The sequence below is a fragment of the Triturus cristatus genome, chromosome 2_2, assembly GCF_964204655.1.
Source record: "Triturus cristatus chromosome 2_2, aTriCri1.1, whole genome shotgun sequence".
NCBI classification, from domain to species: domain Eukaryota; kingdom Metazoa; phylum Chordata; class Amphibia; order Caudata; family Salamandridae; genus Triturus; species Triturus cristatus.
Window position 1 is genome coordinate 528,883,543 of NC_140582.1, and position 18,385 is coordinate 528,901,927.

An 18,385-nucleotide genomic window follows, 5' to 3' on the forward strand; every position below is an offset into this window, starting at 1 on the left:
TGGATCGATGGGATATACTGGTCCACAATGGTAGCCTGGACAAGATGCAGACTCAAGCATGCCTTTTTTTTCCATATGGTGAGGAAATGTCCCGTAATAATCCAATTATGGAAGGGAGAAACTGTACACTCATAAGAACATAAGCAAAGGAAGGCTTTTGAACCCCAAAATGCTGCTTGTTGGGACTCTTTCCATGTCCAAAGAAGAAAAAAGACTGGTAATGGCTCTGTGGACCTGGCATTCTTAATAGCAAAGAGGACAACTGCTAAAGAGGGGAAACCTGCGGAGGGTCCCACCTAGAACAGATGGCAGTAGATGCTAGAGAAATAGACCACGCCGGACTGCCAGGGAGGAGAAGCAAGGTTTGCATAGGACGCGGTTAGCACGCGTTTGGAACGAGGTGTAATTTTCCTTCGTATCAGAGAGAGAAGAGATCTGGGAATGGATAGGGAACAGACTTTTGAGAGTAGGACTGATGAATCGGTAGGTAAAGAGCATTACCGAGTATGTGCTAGGTCACTAATGACCCCTTTCCTAATGCCACTGCATGAGCTAATGTCTGATCGGACTCCCTCGTCGAGACACCCAGGCATGCCAAATAAACGAGAAAAGCGTATGCCCCTCACGGTAGTGCAAACACAAATGTTGTATGGTTGTCTTTAACTATCAATTTGTACATAGAAAACGTTATGATAAGAGTGGGCTGTACTATTGCCTTCCTTTCTCTTTCTATGGGCCTGTGGCTCTGATGTGCTTGAGTCCATTTGCTACTACTGAAATAATGCACTGTGAATGCTGCATTGCCAATGCTGCAAACGACTAAAAACAGATAAAAAAGGTATCTCCCTGAGAAACTTTCAACTAAAACCGCTATCAAGCAGCACTTGCATCAAACCATGCGAGGACTGGAGGTGGAATACCAACTAACTACAATTAAGTTAAGTGAAACTTGGATAGTTGAATGTTTTTAACCACTAAACAAAAACGTTTAATGACAAAGTAAGAGTTTTTAAAAGTATTAACGGATCACGACTGGCCCAATGTTCTAGCGGGATTTAGTGTAATAAACATAAAATGAGTTTTGTCCGTAAAACTTATAAATGGCTGTAGTGTGCTCATGTTAGGACCGAAGCCATTATCACCATGGTTCACTCTCAGAGACAATTCTTTTCAAAGGCAGGAAGTGACGAACGAGTAGGCACGACGGCTCCAACCTCAATTCAATTACACCAAACTATTATGAAGGTGACGTCGGCACAGTCAACAGCCAAGGTTAAGCTATTAAGTCAGCAAACACTGCGAGCTAAACACACTGGGGCCTTTTATTAGAAAGAGCCATGGCGTGATGGCTCACAGAGGCGGGAAAAAACAGAGTGGGAGAGAAAACAAACAAATGACACATGCCCAGCGACAACACGTTTGTAAATGGCAGTGGTTCAGTATGTCTCGCAGGCGCATACGTACCGGCAGATCTGCATAGAAATAGTGCTTTCTGTCAAACAAGGACTTCTTGTTTATACTACAGTTCAGAGCCAGGCCTGTCATCACAGCTGCTTCCACGCACCGCCTGTTGAGGACCTACGGGGGAATAATGTATAATTTACATGCTGCCAATACTCCGTATGCATGCAAAAAACTTCAAAGACAAGTACACTGCTTCATGGACATCATTATTGCATTATCTGAGAACGCACCTATCGGAAAAATAAAAAGATTCATAAAACAAGTAGGAGTACAGGGAAACAAAAAATGGCACCAGAAATGAGAACTATTGGCCCAACACAGAGGGTACAGAATAATGTAGAAAATCTGGAAAAAAAAGTCCTAAAGCAGCAATAGCAAAATGGAAAGTATCTCTAACAGCATTCAGAAAAGCACTCAAGAAAGTTCGGGCTCACCCCCAAAATCAGGGGTTTCAGATACCTATTTTTAGCACATTAAATCATTAAAACTGTAAAATCATCATGGTGTGAGCAAGTGTCACATTCGGAACAAATCAGAGCACAAAGTTATAAAACCTCATTGTTTTAGCAACTATGCAATACCCCAGTACATGAATTCTGATTGTGCCCACTCTATGCTAAGGTCATCGGAAGATGGCATGACAACGTAGTTACATGAACAACCTACAGTTAACCATTATGAATGAAAAAGGTACAGGGAGCTAGCAGAAGGGCCTTGAAATGTTACATTATTGTGACCATGCTGAAAAGTTTTCATCATGAACTGCAAACACAATGTCAATGGGAATAAACAAACATGACTCCGCTTGACTGTGTGCAGCAGAAATAATGAACAGTGAAATGCACATGGGGAGACATCCATTTTGAGGAGTATGGCGTTTGGGCCTAAGTTGAGGGCAAGTTTACATAAGGCAGAAAAACACACGCCTACATGTCATAGCAAAATAATTTCAAAGGCATTCGCAGTGTGTCAGTGTGTACATGTGAAATCACGAGTAAATCCACATTCTGCATGGTTAACAAACCACAAAAAATTTAGGAAATACATTAACAACACCTTAGAGCGAGCTAGCAGCAGCTGCGAAAATAGGTTACATGTGTTGGGGGATAAAGAGAGCATTTTGATTCCCTGAAAGGATCTACCCCATTTTCCACATGCAAGTAATTTTTTGTTGTTGTAATGGTAGCATTGGCATAGCTTTGTGCTTTTTCCAAATTTCTCGGCACCTTTCGTTCAGAGATTACATTTCGGGAATGCAAGCCTGTTGATAAGAACTTAGAAGTGGGCCTGTACACTAGTTCTTTGAGAAATATATTGAACATGTAAATCCCCAAATTCAAAAGAAATTGCAGTTTTGCATTGCTGCACATTACTTTCTGAAAGTAGCCAAACTATTCAATCTTTCAACTGCAAGATGTTTGGTGGTATCCAGTTACCAGTCTCCAGAGAGTCCTGCAATAGCATTTCAAAATGGGCTTCTAAACCATCTTTGGCAAAATTACAGACCAAAACAGGGTACCATAAAGATCCCCTTACATACATTTCTCCTCACACAAATTTCGACTAATGAATATTCCCACTCAAGCACTTCCCCCCCAAGTATGTGAGGACTCTAGCTCTAAATCAGCCCAGTCTTGAAACACGTGGTATGGGAAAACGGGCGGATTTAAGAATAAGATGCAGATCAAGATTTCTACCCAAGGTAAACATTGGAAAGTTCTTAGTTTTTTAATATTGTTATTTCTTCTTTATATACAAAGACATGTTCAGTTTAATACTGCATACTGTATGGTCAATTCTAATTCAACTATTACATTAAAAAAGTCTAGGAAGATATTTCGGAGAGGGGATTCTAGCAGTCCGCATTTGAAGAGGGTTTTCCAGTCTTAGTATCCACACAAAACTCTTGTCGTGCACACAAAGCACTGTAATTACGCAGTAAAGATTGCAGCTAGGTTCATTCATCCTCAGAAGTCAGTGGTAGCTGCCATGTAAGGAGGGTGGAAGGGACAAAAATAAAAGTAAAAAACAAGTAAAAAAACTTTTCTTACTGGACCGACATCCTCATCCACGCTTGGGTCTTCTCTAGGCAGGCAGATTCCAGGAAACTGCAGTAACCGATCCTGATGCTACTCTCATGCTGCATAAGCGCAGCACCAGGCCTCCCTCAGCGCTCACCGCTCCCGAGGATACTGGGACCCTATGTTGTCTCTAACCAAGCTGTCCAAGGCAGCTGGGTAAGAGAAGTTAAAAATGTGCATATCTGGCTGGCCATCGCAAGGCAGCCGGCCACAAAGACATGTACACTTTAACCTAAGTGCCCTGCCTATCATTGCTTTCTGCTGCTGCCTGATTGGCAGCAGCAGAAATCAGAAAGCCCCGCCCCCACCCCTCCGTCTTGACGCGTGGCTCAGACAAGGTTTTGGAAAAAAAGGTAATAAATGAACTTTTTTCTGCCATTCTATTTTTCCATCTATGGGGTCAATTTTTTAGTAGGGTGACACTCCTCCAACCTAACGGAGGAGCTGCCCCTGTCAGAAGTCTGCTTAAGGCTATACAGCGAGCTTATACACAAGGTTATACACATTGTGCTATGCCCACATGCTTATATTTTTTCTGTGGTTTAACAATTTAACAACTAAGCTTCTATGAAAACAAGCATTGAAAATGCAATAGGGCTCTCCTTTGATTAAGTTAAAGCCATTTGCCTTGCTAATGGTATGGAATAGCAAAGCAAATGGCTTTAACTTAATCAAAGGCGAGACCTATTGCATTTCTAATGCTTGTTCTCTCAGCACTCTAGTACAGCCACTTATCACTTTAGCACTTGCGCTATATAAATAAACTGCATTCTAGAGTAGCAGCCACCTATAATTATTTTGTGTGTGCCAATTGGGAGGCCTGCCCGCCTGTGATACACTGGTGGTCATAGTGTCATATTAATGTCATAAGGGGTCCATGACGTCACATGGCCACTCCAGGGTTATACCCACAAATGTAAGCACTGCCCTGGTGGTAGTTCATACTTAACAGAGCTTTGGTTCCTAGTGCTCACGTCATCTTGCAACAATTGTGCAGAAAAAAACAAATGTCTACATAGGCACTTTGTACTATGTGGAAGTAATATATAGCGCAGCGCATGTGGTGCAGCTGCTTTCAGATGCTGAGTTAAAACTGTGAGCGTCCGTCGTGTTACCCATAATGGAGCTGGGGTTTCCCTTTTCAGAGAGCGTAAATCAAATGCGGCTGGTGGTCTGGTCATATAGGACCAGAGTTTGATCCACGGGTGACTGTCGTAATACGAATACAGGTCTAGGTCTGGTTCTTTTGCTGAGATAAAACGGGGGCTTTATATTGGGATGCCTTTCATTTTGCAGTGGGACTGCCCAGTTCCACGGTAGCCAGATCAGGAACACAGTTGTTATCGTTATTGCACAACAGGAGTCTTCTGAGTTAGCCCGCGAATATAATCGTGTTCGAGTTATTTCATGTGTTTTTTAAACTCTGGCTCTGACTTGCAGTGATTAAAGTAACAAGCAGCAGGCATGGCTTCCCCACTCTAGTTTTTGTCCCGATATTGCTGTATGTTTGTAGAAGACACTGGCTCTAGGGATCGGTTTACACACACCATCAGTATCGGAGTCTAGATTTCCATTCAGGCTTGAGCTCTAAGGTCCAAATTGTGTCCACTCTGCATGTCTAGAAATGTTCCCAGAGCAACACCATGCCCTGCTCTAGGTTCGCACCCAGACACTGATTTGCAATACTGCATTTGTGGCCAAACAGCGAGGTACAGTCGAGCTGTTTCTAGACAATGCTGTAAATGTGTGCCAAGATGTTGGTCTGTAGGTCTAGGCACTAGTTTCAAGGTCTAGGGCCATACAAAGGTATTTAAGAGTCTGTAAGTCTTCAGTGATGGTCTGTTGGTCTGGATTTGGGTCCACACTGGCCTGTAGGCCTAGACTAGCGTTCCAATACATACCAGTCTGTACCTTTTGGTTTACAATCAAACACGTCAGTGGGTTGTACCAGGCCAGCAACGCTGAAATTCCTAACTATGGGTTAGGCCAAGCTCATACTCGGTTGTAACGCTGCATTTTGTTGGCTTAAAAGATATTAGCTGCACAGAGTTCTTTGCAAACACTGGAATGCACAGAAAGTTCCAATAAACTACGGATTTACCTGGACTCCTACCGATAAATTCATTATATTAGAATTTGGTTCACCGTGATTTTCCCTCCAAAATCCTGGATGACTAACCTTTTAAAGGCCCTCTCCCTGTCTCGGTCCGGAGTCCTTTGCGCCCCACCCCAACCCATACTTCTAAACGCAGGGACCTCTCTAACTGCCCGTGGGTGAGGGCATCTCATAGCTTTAGATGGGAACTCCGTCCCGGACCCTTGTCCTAGATGTGAGGGGCTGCAATCCACGGTCGCTCTCACAGCCATAGGTTCGGCCCTGTAGGAGTGTCGCTCGGCCTCTGGCCCTTCACTCGCAGTAACCGCGGGCCCTGCTGCCTGGCACGGCTTGGGTTAAGCGGGCCCCAGCGGCCGGCCCCCTCTCCTCCACAAGGCCCCACTCACTCAGACTCTTGCCTCCAGGAGCTCCGAAGAGCTGACCTGCACTTTTGGAGGTAATTACCAAGAGGCGCTTTATCAGGTCTCTCAGACAGGAGGTGACAGTCTCTGCTGCTCCCAGGGCCCCCGCCATGCTAAACAAATGATGCTGGGGTTGAGCGGGTTAGCTACCTGCGGGCCCAACACTCTGTCACAGGTTAGCCTTCACTAATGGGGACTCCACCAGCAGCAGCCCCCGGGAGGGGCTTCCGTGATCATTAATCAGCCCAGGCCGAGGCTGCAGGGGGGGCGGGCCGGAGACAGAAGGAAACAAAGGGAGGGGGGTGAAGTGGGAAGGAAGAAGGGAGAGACGGTGCAGGACAGGGAAGAAGGGGCGAGTAAAGCCGAAGGAGGGAAAGGAGTACAGAGAAGGAATGGTGGAGAGGGGAGCAGGAGGAGGAGGGAGAGGCAGGTCAGTGAAGAAAACCCGGGGAAGGAAAGAGGACAGAGAAGAGAAGAATAGAAGGAGGAATAGCGAAGAGATGAGTTGTGGAGTTGGCTCAAGGATGTGAGACAGAAAAAGTATGGAACAAAGAGGAGACGAAGTATGTGGGGGACGAATGGAGAATAGTTAGGAATTGAAAGAAAGTAGTGTCAGAGTGTGAGAGGGGGAACGGGGTGGACTAGGGAGAGAAAGAAGGAACAAGGAAGAGAAAGAATGAATCAGGAACAGAAAGAAGGAATCAGCGAGGGAAAGGAGGGATCAGGGAGGGGAAGGAGGGATTAGGGAGGGGAAAGAGGGATCAGGTAGGGAAAAGAGGGACCAGACAAAAATAAAAATAAAAGAAATAAAGGCGAGCTCTAGGAGAATGGGCGGGAGAAAGAAAAATCGGCGGGAATAGGGCACACATGCTTTTGTTTACATGGAAGGGGCGGGCCTGTCACAGGAAGCTGATTCTGCTCAAGACAAACTACATTAGCAGAGCGGTCCGTGCCCAGAGGAAGCGCGGTCCACAAGCATAGGTCACCAGGGGTCACCCAGAGAAGTCCGCAGAGAGGTAGAGTCTGGATGCCTGAGGGGAACCAGAGACAAAGTAAACAACGGTGGGAGGTCCCCCCTCCACGCGGGCCTACCTCACCTACGCACAAACATTTACAAACAGTAAACATGGACCAAGCACATGCACACGCCCCCTTCATATTATGCTATTTAACGTACAGTGTTTTACTCCCCTTTGTAAGATCCCTTTGCTGGACTTTCGGATAGTTCATCTGAGTTACAGGGAACCGCTGAAGAAACTTAACTGTTGCGGCTCTGAACGTTTTTGCAACTTGTGCATATTTGCAAAGTAACCCACGTTAGAGAAACTGATTTTAGGAGACTTTTTACGTGAATAGTGTATTTAAGAAACATCGCTCTCAACATTTTACAAATTACGTTAATGCAGAGTTCACAGAAGAAACGATTGAAGTAAGTTATCGCCAGGCATCCGCTGTTTATTTTTGCATCGCGCTTTCAATTTAAAGTGAAAGCGAGAAGCAAAAATAAACACGCAGTCATCCGCTGTTTATTTTTGCATTGCGCTTTCAAAAGTGAAAGCGCGATGCAAAAATACACATGCGACGCCAGGTCTCCTTTTTTGTCTGGCCCAATCAGAGAGCCGGACTGGCGCGTGCAAGGTAGCGTGATGAAGCGTCTGATAAGAAACTTTGTCACGACAGCCGTAATGCAGGCGATCCAGTCCGGGTGGGCCGGACAAAAAAGCCAAAGGGAGGCAACACAGATAGCTTAATTCCAATGGCTGGCCACCGTTTAGCATAAACGGTGATGCCAGCCAATGGAAATAAGGGGCGGGGCGTAAAGCCTTTTTCTGAAAGTACGCATGTGCGCAGCAACGCTAGGCGAGACCTAAAAAAAGAGTCTTGTGTCGAAGCAGGCAATGGTTAGTCCAGGAAGGAATATGGCATTCAAAAGAAGAGGGATAACTAAAAAAGCGGAATAGATGATAACACTGCACCTCTTTCTTTATCACAGATCCATGTCAAATAGTAAATACATTCTTGCATCTGATGGATTGCAAATGAAAAACAAACATGACTCAGAATATTGCGATTTAATACAAGTATGAACACATTTTCCAAATGTATGCCATGAGCACGTTATCCCTCTCCAAGACATCCTAAATTGTTCCACTGTACAGCATCAGCATGTATCCATTAAAGCGCGTTTACCTGTAACGCTAAACTAAATTCAGAATTTTAGAAGGCATACTAATGGTCTTGGAAGGTTTTTGCTCAGATGAAAATGTAAAACCCTTTGGATAAGCATATGAAAGTATTACACTGACATTCCACACTAATCCCTTTTTTTTTTGCTTTGAACAATGTACATACACAGCACCTGGTATACAATGAAAAAGGGACTGCTATAAAACTTCTTTTGCATATTAGTGAAGGACTAATTATTAGTGGTGTACAACTTTGGAGAGAGAAGGAGCATCTCCAAGAATCTTCCCTCGTGCATCCAGTGCAAGGCTGAGATACAGATATTCAGGTACCAGTGTTATGCATTTTTGCCTCAGTAGGGTCTACTTTGCAAAGCCAAATGAGAACTTTAAAAGTGTGATTGATTTATACTGACTGGGTGGAGTTTCCTTCCTCAAATACTGGTCTCTTTGGCTTTACCCTCCCCTTTGCTTTGGTAGGCCAAACGATAAGTAATGGGCAGGGGACAGGTACGTGCAGCAATAGAGGATGGCGGAGAAAGGGAGAAAGGGAGAGAGAGAGAGCAAGAGAGCAAGAGAGCGAGAGAGAGAGAGATATGCCATGAGTGACCTCCCAGAGCAGTTTGGCTGTATAATACCAGTCTACTCCTTAACTGAGCATGCACATATTAGGGTTCATCACATGTTTTAAGTCAAAGATGTTGGATTGTGTTGGAGAGTAATTCACCTACAACCTCGTCTGGTATTACCTTCTAGTAAAGAACTGAGATGAGTAGGTATAATTTAAGCCTCCAATCAAATGATGCGTCTCCAGAAGTGACAAGTGGCCCATCATGCCCATTGTAAAGATTGCTTCACTTCCGCTGTCGCCAAACCTTCTTGAAGATTACTGCCGAATATCAAGGCTGTCTAGTTTTAATACCTCCTGCCTTTTTTCATGCACCACCCTGCACCCCCTGCCTCTTTATCTCATTCTTGTTCTTTTACATCTCTATCTTCACCCTTATCCTTTTCATCTGCATTCCTCTTTCTTCACCCTTTGCTGCCCTCCCCTTTTTTCCTGGTTCAAAGTCTGATGATGAAAAATAAGTCCCGGTCGAGCCCATCTACAAACACAGCTCAAATTAAGCATTCATTGCCTAAGGGTTCTTTTTCTGCTTCTCTCAGCAAATACTACACACCGCAATTTCCCTCTGACGTGGCGCTAGTCCATCTGCCACCATCTAGTGGTGCTAAATCTAGCACTGAGTTCTAGAAATAAAGCCATGATCTATTGAACCTCACCCACATTTCTAAGGTTGCACTTCCTGGGCTTCCCTTGAGACACAGAGATGCTGCAGCCTTCAGAACCCACCAGCCGGAAGCTCTTCCTTATTTAAAACACAGCACAGCCTTCCGCTGTGACATCACAGGGGATTATGAATAGGCATGACCCTCGCTCCCACCCCTCTCTAGGGATGATATTCTCACATTCTCAGGCCTCATTCACACTACAATTGCTCGGTGTCCGAGGAGATCTTGTGTCTACGGGCCGTGACTATTAGCTGGCTTTCAAGAATGTACGTGGGACGTAATTACACTTCTTAATTGTGCACACTGAAAAAATAAATTTACGAACAGGACAGGAACTTAGTGAATGGTAATAAAAGCAGACCAACTTTTAGGTATTCTTGCTGGCATCCTAGAAACAGACATATGCTCTCATAATATTTACAGTAAGGGTGAGCAAAGTAATTTCCACTCGCGTAATCACAGAAATACGAGGGGAAATTAAGCGAAATTACACAAAACATATTTCACTCTAATTTTAAAGTGTGTCCTTGCGTCCAAAACAGTGCATCTTATGTTCTTTCTGTTTCTGTTGTCACAGTGTTCCCACAATAGGATTTTTGATTCAAGCCACTCTCAATTACGCCATGTGGCCTCATGGCATAATTTTGTGGAATTGCACATAAAAAGCATAATGAAAAATATCAGAAACTATGCTGCATTGTTAAATGTTTGCCCGGGAGGAATTTACAGTACATATTCAGACGACTATACTATCTTCTATTCAGCGGCTTTGATGCCTGGTAAAACATGATGACGACGAGTCACATACGTTAAGAGTGCAATATACAATCCAAAAGCAGGAACTGGGTCACATCGCACACACTGCGATTGTAAAATACACTTGCCTCTAATGTACAGCAGAGCTTGAAGCTTTCGAGATGTGTAAAACTCGCTAACAAATATGCTTTCTAGGTGAATTTTCAGCAAGGCTGGCGCGCCGGAATGGAAATTTATGCATTATATGATTCTGCGCCATTCAGTACTTACTTTCATATTTGAAATGATGCTTGTCTAAAGAGTAATTTGAAGAGCAGTATGTTGGATGATGTCATCAATGATGCCATTTGAGAAGTCATCTGTGATATTATCAACAATGCCATTGAACATGTCATGAGTGTTGTAATATGTGAGATCATTAGCAGTGCATGACAGGGACGCAAGCTATAGTTCGCTCAGTAAACTAGAACAGGTGAGTTTCATTTTTGTTTTTTTGTTTTTAAAACATCCGTTTTTATATCATTACAAGGCATACCTTTAAAATCATTTAACCTTTGTGTTTTTTAACAAAACTTTCCAGGCACCAGGCCTTTCATAAAAAAAAAAGCATTGGCAAAGCTAATACGTCACACCTACAAGGCCGCTTTTGGCTTTGCCAATGTTTTTAGTCATGCTGTGCATCCTTGTGGCTGCTGTGTGGCAAGGCTGAAAGTTAAAAAAAATAAACAAAACGCTCTGAGGAAGCCAGCGCTGGCCGTGTCATAGTGTTTTTTTTTAATTTTTATAGCTGTCGTAGGCAACACTGAGGGAGTGAAGGAAAGGCTGTGTAGAGAGATGGAAAGGAAGGATAGGGGTGCAACACAGACAATTGAGGGGGTGGGGAAAAAAGTGCTATGATGCAAGCAATAACACAGACATAATGGAAGGAGGTAGGGTGGTGAAGTGGGTGGGGGCAAGAAACACAAATGCTGGAGGGAGGTACGCGGGGCGGGGAGAAGTACATGAGGAAGCCTGCTGGAAAAGATGCACTCTGGTAGAGAGCTAAAACACAAAAAGACTGCGGCTAAAAAAATGAGTAACGGAAGGACACAAGCAATGTCTCCATGCTCCAGGGGAGTGACAAACACACAAAGAGGAAAGAAGTCTCTGCCTGCTGAGCCGTAAAAAGCAAGCAAATGAGAGTGACAAGTTAACCAATGGTAAGCAATGAGCAGGCTATAAGCCCACCGATTGAAAACAAAAGGTCACAGGTGCTGAAAGCAGCGCCCTCTCTTGGCTCACAGCGCTGTATGCACAGTATGTTTAGCAAACATCCGCATGGAAGTACATGTGTAAGTGAAACACCTTCTTATGACCAAGCCAAGGATGCCCGTGATTACATGCACCTACGTGCATACACACACACAGCTCCGAATACCTCAAAGCTAAATATTACAAATGCATGTGTGTCCAACACTTGCTTTCACAGATTTGCAGATTAGGTAATACCATCAGACATATTACTTGACGGTTGTAAGCTAACCACGACATACAATAAGGAAACATAACATGACATGTATGTATAAAGTGCAAATCCCTAGGGGGTGCCTTGGAACTGCATGCTAAATTACCATTGCTAGCCATAGCACGAGTACTCAGTTTATCGACGTTGGGACGATGAAAGGACAAGCTGCCTGATATGTGGTGGATGTAAAGAGGGACGTGAAGACAACAAACGGTAAGCAATGGGCGGGCTCCAAGCCATTTTTGTATACAATAGGGTCTCGCAAGCAAAATGCATGCATTTGCGCATGCTCTCACAGGCTCGACCCTAAAAATGTTAACACAGGGAGTGTGTGGGAAGTGGGATGGGAAGCAGAGGAAAAGGAAATGAAGAGATGGCAAAAGGTGTGGGAAGAGGAAAAAGCAAGTGCATACAGAGGCGGTAGAGAGGACTAAGATATACATGCACTCCAATGGAAAGCTAAATCTTAAATACATTTTAAAAAGGAGTGTCCTCACGTACTTAGTAGAAGGATACAACTCAGCCAATCAGAATACTGCGATTAAAATGCTCTAGGGTGGGAAAAACCAAAGAAAAAGGTAAGGAAGCCATGGAACCAAGAGCAGAAAAGAAAGAAAGACAAAGTCCTTCAATCATAAGCAGGTGGCTGACCAAAAGCCCAGGCTAAGTATATGTCATATTTTGGAAACAATAGGCCTGCCAACACAAAGATAAATCTGTCTGCAGCTGAGACCTGAAAAAGGCACTTTGAACTTGAATTAGGAAACAGGCAGTTTTAAAAACCTATTCTCTATTTTATTTGGCTCAGTCTATGTGGCTCGCATGAAGGGTGCGGAAGACATGGAGGCTGTACATTAATTCTACCACTGTTTTGCGTTTTGCAGACACAAAGTCCATAGGTGTTAAATCTCCTGCTGACATGTGCCTACCTTCCAAAAGGTGCTGATCTTTCACACCCAACCCTCCCCGTTCCCAACCCTTTTGAAGCAGCTTGGAATTTATAATCCAGACCTTCTGAAGACCAGAGGGCACGAGACTACCCTTTCAGTCTTGTGTTTCTCAAACACATTAACTTTTTTATGCCACATTGTTGTATCGTTTTTTACTGCAAAAAATATAGAGAAAAATTTCGTACAAAAATGTTACATAATTTCATATTTTACGTATATCACAAGATGTCACTTTTTTACATGTCAATAAGTATTATTTCATTATTACAAGCATATTCAGTGAGATACGATTAATACACACAGAAAACAGGACTCTACAATAGCTTCATGAACTACAGATTGGCTACGAGCTTGATACAAATATTTCAATTATTGATCTAAACCCTAGATTTTTGCACTTGGTTTCTGTTTGGTCTTCTGTAAGATTTTGCAACACAACCATTCTGCATGATTGTTACCAGATCTAAAAAAAGAAATATCACTCAGACCCACTCTGATGGAAAAAATACCCTACCCCATTCATTAGATGTTTCAATTTTGCTTCCCATTTAGTTACTGGTGGGATTTATTTTGGCCCCCACAGCTGCGGACTAAGGGATCTTGCAATCAGGATTAAATAAATAAACCCCACATTATTTACTACCCTGGGTGCTGATCAGGGGAGCCTTTATGTATTTGATCTGTTTAAATACGTGTTCCCAAGGACCCAAGACATCCCAAGACAGGGGCATCCCCTTAACATCTGACCCTTGTTCCGTTGTCGATATTTCAGCAGGAAATATGGTTGTATCGATGAGCTGCAGCTAAAACGCCATAATTCTCATTTTTTAATCCTCAATATGCCCATCAGCATGACAGACATATTTTCTCTTCCATTGAAACATTCAGCTGTTAACATAATGTGAGTGATCAATATAAGGCTGTAATAGCTCCGATGTCCATCTAAGCAGCTCCCGGTAAATGCAACAATCCTGACAACTAGGATAGAAGGACAGCAACTGACTGCAAATTTCGATATTGACTAGTAAACATCATTCCATGGTAACAAAGAGTATCTGTACTAAATATAGGCTGGTCAGATCAGCCCCACATCTACTTTCCACCACCTCCCTTCAAACATAAGGAAGGGACAATGTCTCCAGAACACAGTTAGAAACCATGATTTTGGACCTCCCACATTCAACTTCCATCTGATACACAAAAGGTGATGGGGAAAATTGCTTGCAAGTAGTCTGACTACTTTGATCACTAGGCATAGTATTCCGGCCCATCACCTTTTGCCCAATAAGCCACTCAAGGCAGGCGCAGCTTATGCAAATCAGTATTGACATGTCCTGCATTTGTCCTGGGCATAATCACCCTTTCATACATGAATATTATGTACCTATCTCACCTACCCATTCCCGCCCTCCTGCTTTCAGTGTTGTAGCTCACCCGTCCATGATCATCTGTAAACGCTAAGCAACTGGTATATTTTCACCAGGATTGAACAAATGAGCAGACGTTATCTGGTTGGTTCTGTTTTATCTCCTGCATTCCACATGTTGCATGAAATTCTAGGTATTGATACAGAAAGGCAGCATTGTGGTGCTGGTGCTGGGGCAGGGTTAGGCTCCTATAATCTTGAACCCAGGCTGCTGTAGAGTACCAAATGGTTGGAGTATTTGTTTCAGTTCAAACTACAGAGGAAAGTAAAGCAGGTGTTGAGAAACATTTCCCTTTAAATTCTGACACTACCTGCTCTGTTCAGTTCAGTTTCCTGCAAGAACATTATTTAAACAAGCATTGGCATAGCCAATAGGTCTCGCCTTTGGGACCTGATAAGTATTTAGCCAGGCAGCACATTATCCTGGGTGCTTAACATTTACTGTTCTTTAACGTGCACTTTTAAAAGGTGCTGGGTAGTCAATCTAAAAACACATGATTTGTCCCCCATATGTGATTAAAATAAACAAAACATTTCGGATACATTATACATGTTGCGACATAAATATTAGCAAAGCGTAACTACATCATGTTTTAAACGATGCGTGCAACGAATAATCATGTCAGTAAAAACAAACGAGATTTAAATATTAATTAATAAAACAATTAATACAATTATGACACAATGAATATGAATTGTTAACGAACCTGTACATATAGCAATATCAACCAAATGATTTCACGTGCAAGCAAACTTAAAACAATAAAACTAAATGGTCTAGTGTCAGCTGATCCTTCTCAGGTCATCACATTATGCAATAAACCGTGTCCCAGCTCCCATGCTACAACACCAGGAACCTCCACATAGGGCTGGTGTGTGGGGTCCAGAAGACTTTTAGGATAATTACCAGGGAAACAGCGAGTATGGCAGGCTACAATTGTACATATGAATGTAAACATAGCCCCAGTGTAGACTTCAATTCTATGGGGGCGGAGTTGGGCATAGAGATATCTGTTTATCCCTTCCAGAGTCTCAGGCTACACCTATAGTAGGGCCCCATGCTGAACAAGCAGATCTGTACACATCCTCAGGGCACCCTACCCTTCCAGAGGTCCCGGTACACGCCAGACTCATATAGGTTCAGCCTTCACGTACACAGCGCAGGCTTAACCCACTTCAGATTTCACCTATAGATGTCTCTTTCTTCACAGCATCTCCTGGGCCGTGAGGCGCAAGCCCTGGCAGCGGGAGGCAGAGGCTGGCCAATAGCTTGGCACTTTCATTATATAAAAGCAGAACTATTGGGTTTGCCGGTGCTTGTTTTCTCCTCTCGCCTCCTTTCTCCCAGTCTCTCATTCTTGCCTCATCCTCTGACAGTTCAAGACAAAGTTATATATGTGCCACTCATGAGACAAGAGTCTGCTGTGGAAACCAGCAAAGCACTGTGCTATTTTATTCTCATATTTTGAATGACCAATTTTCTCTTGGCATTTATGATTAAAGGACTGACTCACACTTCGCTTGAACGCTGTTACAAAACCTATTTGCCAAGTGCTTTTATTTAAGGTCTCATTCCGGTTCAGTTTGGTTTACCACTCAATTTAAGGCCTCGTGTAATAGAATGAAGTACTTGCCAAGTTATACAGAAATAAGTAAGTCCCTGGGCTCCAAGCTGCATCTGTCCTGTTGCTCTGGGTGCAATTCATCTCAAAACTGAGCTACAGCAGTTTCTTGCAATATGGCTTGGGTGCTGTAGCTGGAGAGGAAGTAAATATGTAATGTTCTGATTTTGTTATATAATGGGGTTCCCATGAGAGTGCATGATTCCGCCACAGTGACAGCGGTACTTTAGCAGCATTTGGATCCGCAGCGCGTACCGCTCAAGGCGATAACTATTCTTACCGGATAAGAACTAGTTCAGTCTCTCCAACCAATCATTAAGCAGAGCCTCCTGGGGTACATTAATAACCCACATACAGAGCATTCAACAGTGCATAAAGAAATGGACGCGTTGCACATCGCTGCACATGTAGGTGGAAAACTACCCTTGGGTGTGCTACCTTACGTTGTGGGCTGTAATTTCCTAAGAGAGTTTCAGCTAGTGTTTAGTCAATAAACATTACTGCATTGCATTTTTCTTTCCCATGTTGATGTGTAAAGGGGCCCTTGCGGCTTGAGGGGAAAGGAAAATATAAAATGCTCTTCATTCCAAACAACGTTGCGTGATTGAACAAGGTATGTATGTTGAATATTTCCCTGGGATATATATAGCTACATTCACAATGGCCAAAATGATGTTGCATTGTAAACAGTCCATGTAGCATTTCACTTGCTGTTTATCAAATGGTTGAAACTCAGCTTTTTATTATGTCTGGCTTCACAGTGCAGCTAACCTAAAAATGACTTTCAGGAGTACTACATAAAGGCGCTTTGACTAGGCCCACATGTTGGTTGCTAGGAGCAAATGTCTTTATTGTATAGAAGTTGCATGATTCCACAGAAAAAAGTGCCCCCATCGCTGCTGTGATTATTTTTGTGTATTTATCTAGCTGCCTGAGCTAGCAGCAGCATGGCTGTCTGAGCATGATCTTCCAGAGGCACAAACAACATTGTAATGCTGTTAAAGTACCGTAGATAACTAGGTAATTTACTGTGTTTTTCTCAGCAGTACAGATATGAGGAAGTCATCAGGAATGTGTTGCAGGTCCAGCACACTTCTATTCCCTTACTAACTTTAGACTTCAGAGTGCAGTTTTGTGTTTAAGAGCAGTATGGGATGCTCAGGGATACACTAATGTACATAGATGTTTAGGTCTCGCTTGACAGTACAAATGTTGCCTGAACGTATGTGACTAATAAAATAGAACTTTCAGAGTACTACTCAGAGAGTGGCTTAGGCTCCGCCGACATGCTGGTTCTGCTATGGGCAGGATTTGATTGAGCTGAATTTGTGTCTTCCACTAAAAAGACCACTTGTATTGCTCTTTTTGGCTTTCAGCAAAGCCTATACTCGATACAGCAGGACTGTGTTGGTTGTGGTGGCTGCCAATGATCATGGCTACAGGCCTGATCTGTTTATGATGAAATGCTTTGCTAAAGCACTAGGCCTGGCATATTTATTCTGAAAAGCATTTGCTAAAGTAAAGTGTACATTGTTATTACTCTATATTAAAGGGTACTAATATGTATTTTGTAACATGGAATCTCACAGATTACTGTAGTAGGCAATGGCTTTGGTGCTGGTTACCCCATGTGACAAACACTGGATTTAGAAGGTTTGCTCTATGAGAATCCATGTTAGGCCCTACACAGATATAGTATTTTGTTTTGCTAGATGTAAATTTGTATACCTTTATAATTGCCTTGTGAAAAAGCTTACACTCAAAACAGTATGTTGAATGCTATATGCCTGATTGGTGCATGGTAATGATGAAATGCTAGATGCATGATTGGTGCATTGGGAAAAGTTATGTCTGATGCCCCAGATCTGGTCTGGTTATTAGAAAACTTTATGACAAAGGCAGCTGGTCTAGCCTCTTAACTGTGAAAAGCAAAGCCAATAAGCCTTTAACAATTGGTTGTTATCAGAATGCGTTACAGGCTATAGACAGATATTTTGTTGTATGTAATCTCACAGATTACAATAGAAATCAAGGGTTTTAGCGTTGGCCACCCACTCTTACCGACCCTAGGACTTTTCTCTTAGATGGTTCTTGTTAGGCCCTGTTGAGAGCAGCTGAATAACTGTATGCATGATTGTTGTCGATTTATTTGCACTTGAATAGGCTGGCATTGGGTATGATGTAAAGTCAATGGTATAGTCTTCACCGGTTCATTGGGAAAAGTCTTGCCAAATTTCATAGGTTTAATCCGTTATGAAACTTTATGACAAAGCCAGTAGGCCTGACCTATATTATTTTATTCCATGGAATTTCATCGGTTACTGCAGTACGCAGGGGTTTTGGTATTGGCGATTCACCTGAACAACCGTGGGGATATATGATATGCACTACGATATTCCTTGTTAAGCTCTCTTAAGAGAGATAGCATGTTGCTTTGGCAACTGTAACTTGTTATGCATTTGCACCTTTATGACTGAATGTCTCATGGTTGCCTTGTGGGAAAGCGCAGTACAGTAGGCCTGAGTTAGTTATGGTTACAAGCCAATGATAGCAGCTATAGCCCTGACTGGATATGCAGGGAAATGTTCT

At 43.0% G+C, this 18,385-nt stretch overlaps 1 protein-coding gene across 4 annotated transcripts in view; it reads right to left on the bottom strand.

Annotated features, from left to right (window-relative positions):
* The window catches only part of GATB (glutamyl-tRNA amidotransferase subunit B), a 488,988-nt gene that overhangs the window by 306,304 nt on the left and 164,299 nt on the right, over window positions 1-18,385 (bottom strand). For all 4 annotated transcript variants that reach the window (XM_085641666.1, XM_085641663.1, XM_085641664.1 and 1 more), the window contains one exon: window positions 1,465-1,578. In XM_085641666.1, the coding sequence (XP_085497792.1) occupies window positions 1,465-1,578 (114 nt within the window). The remainder of the gene's footprint in view (window positions 1-1,464; window positions 1,579-18,385) is intronic.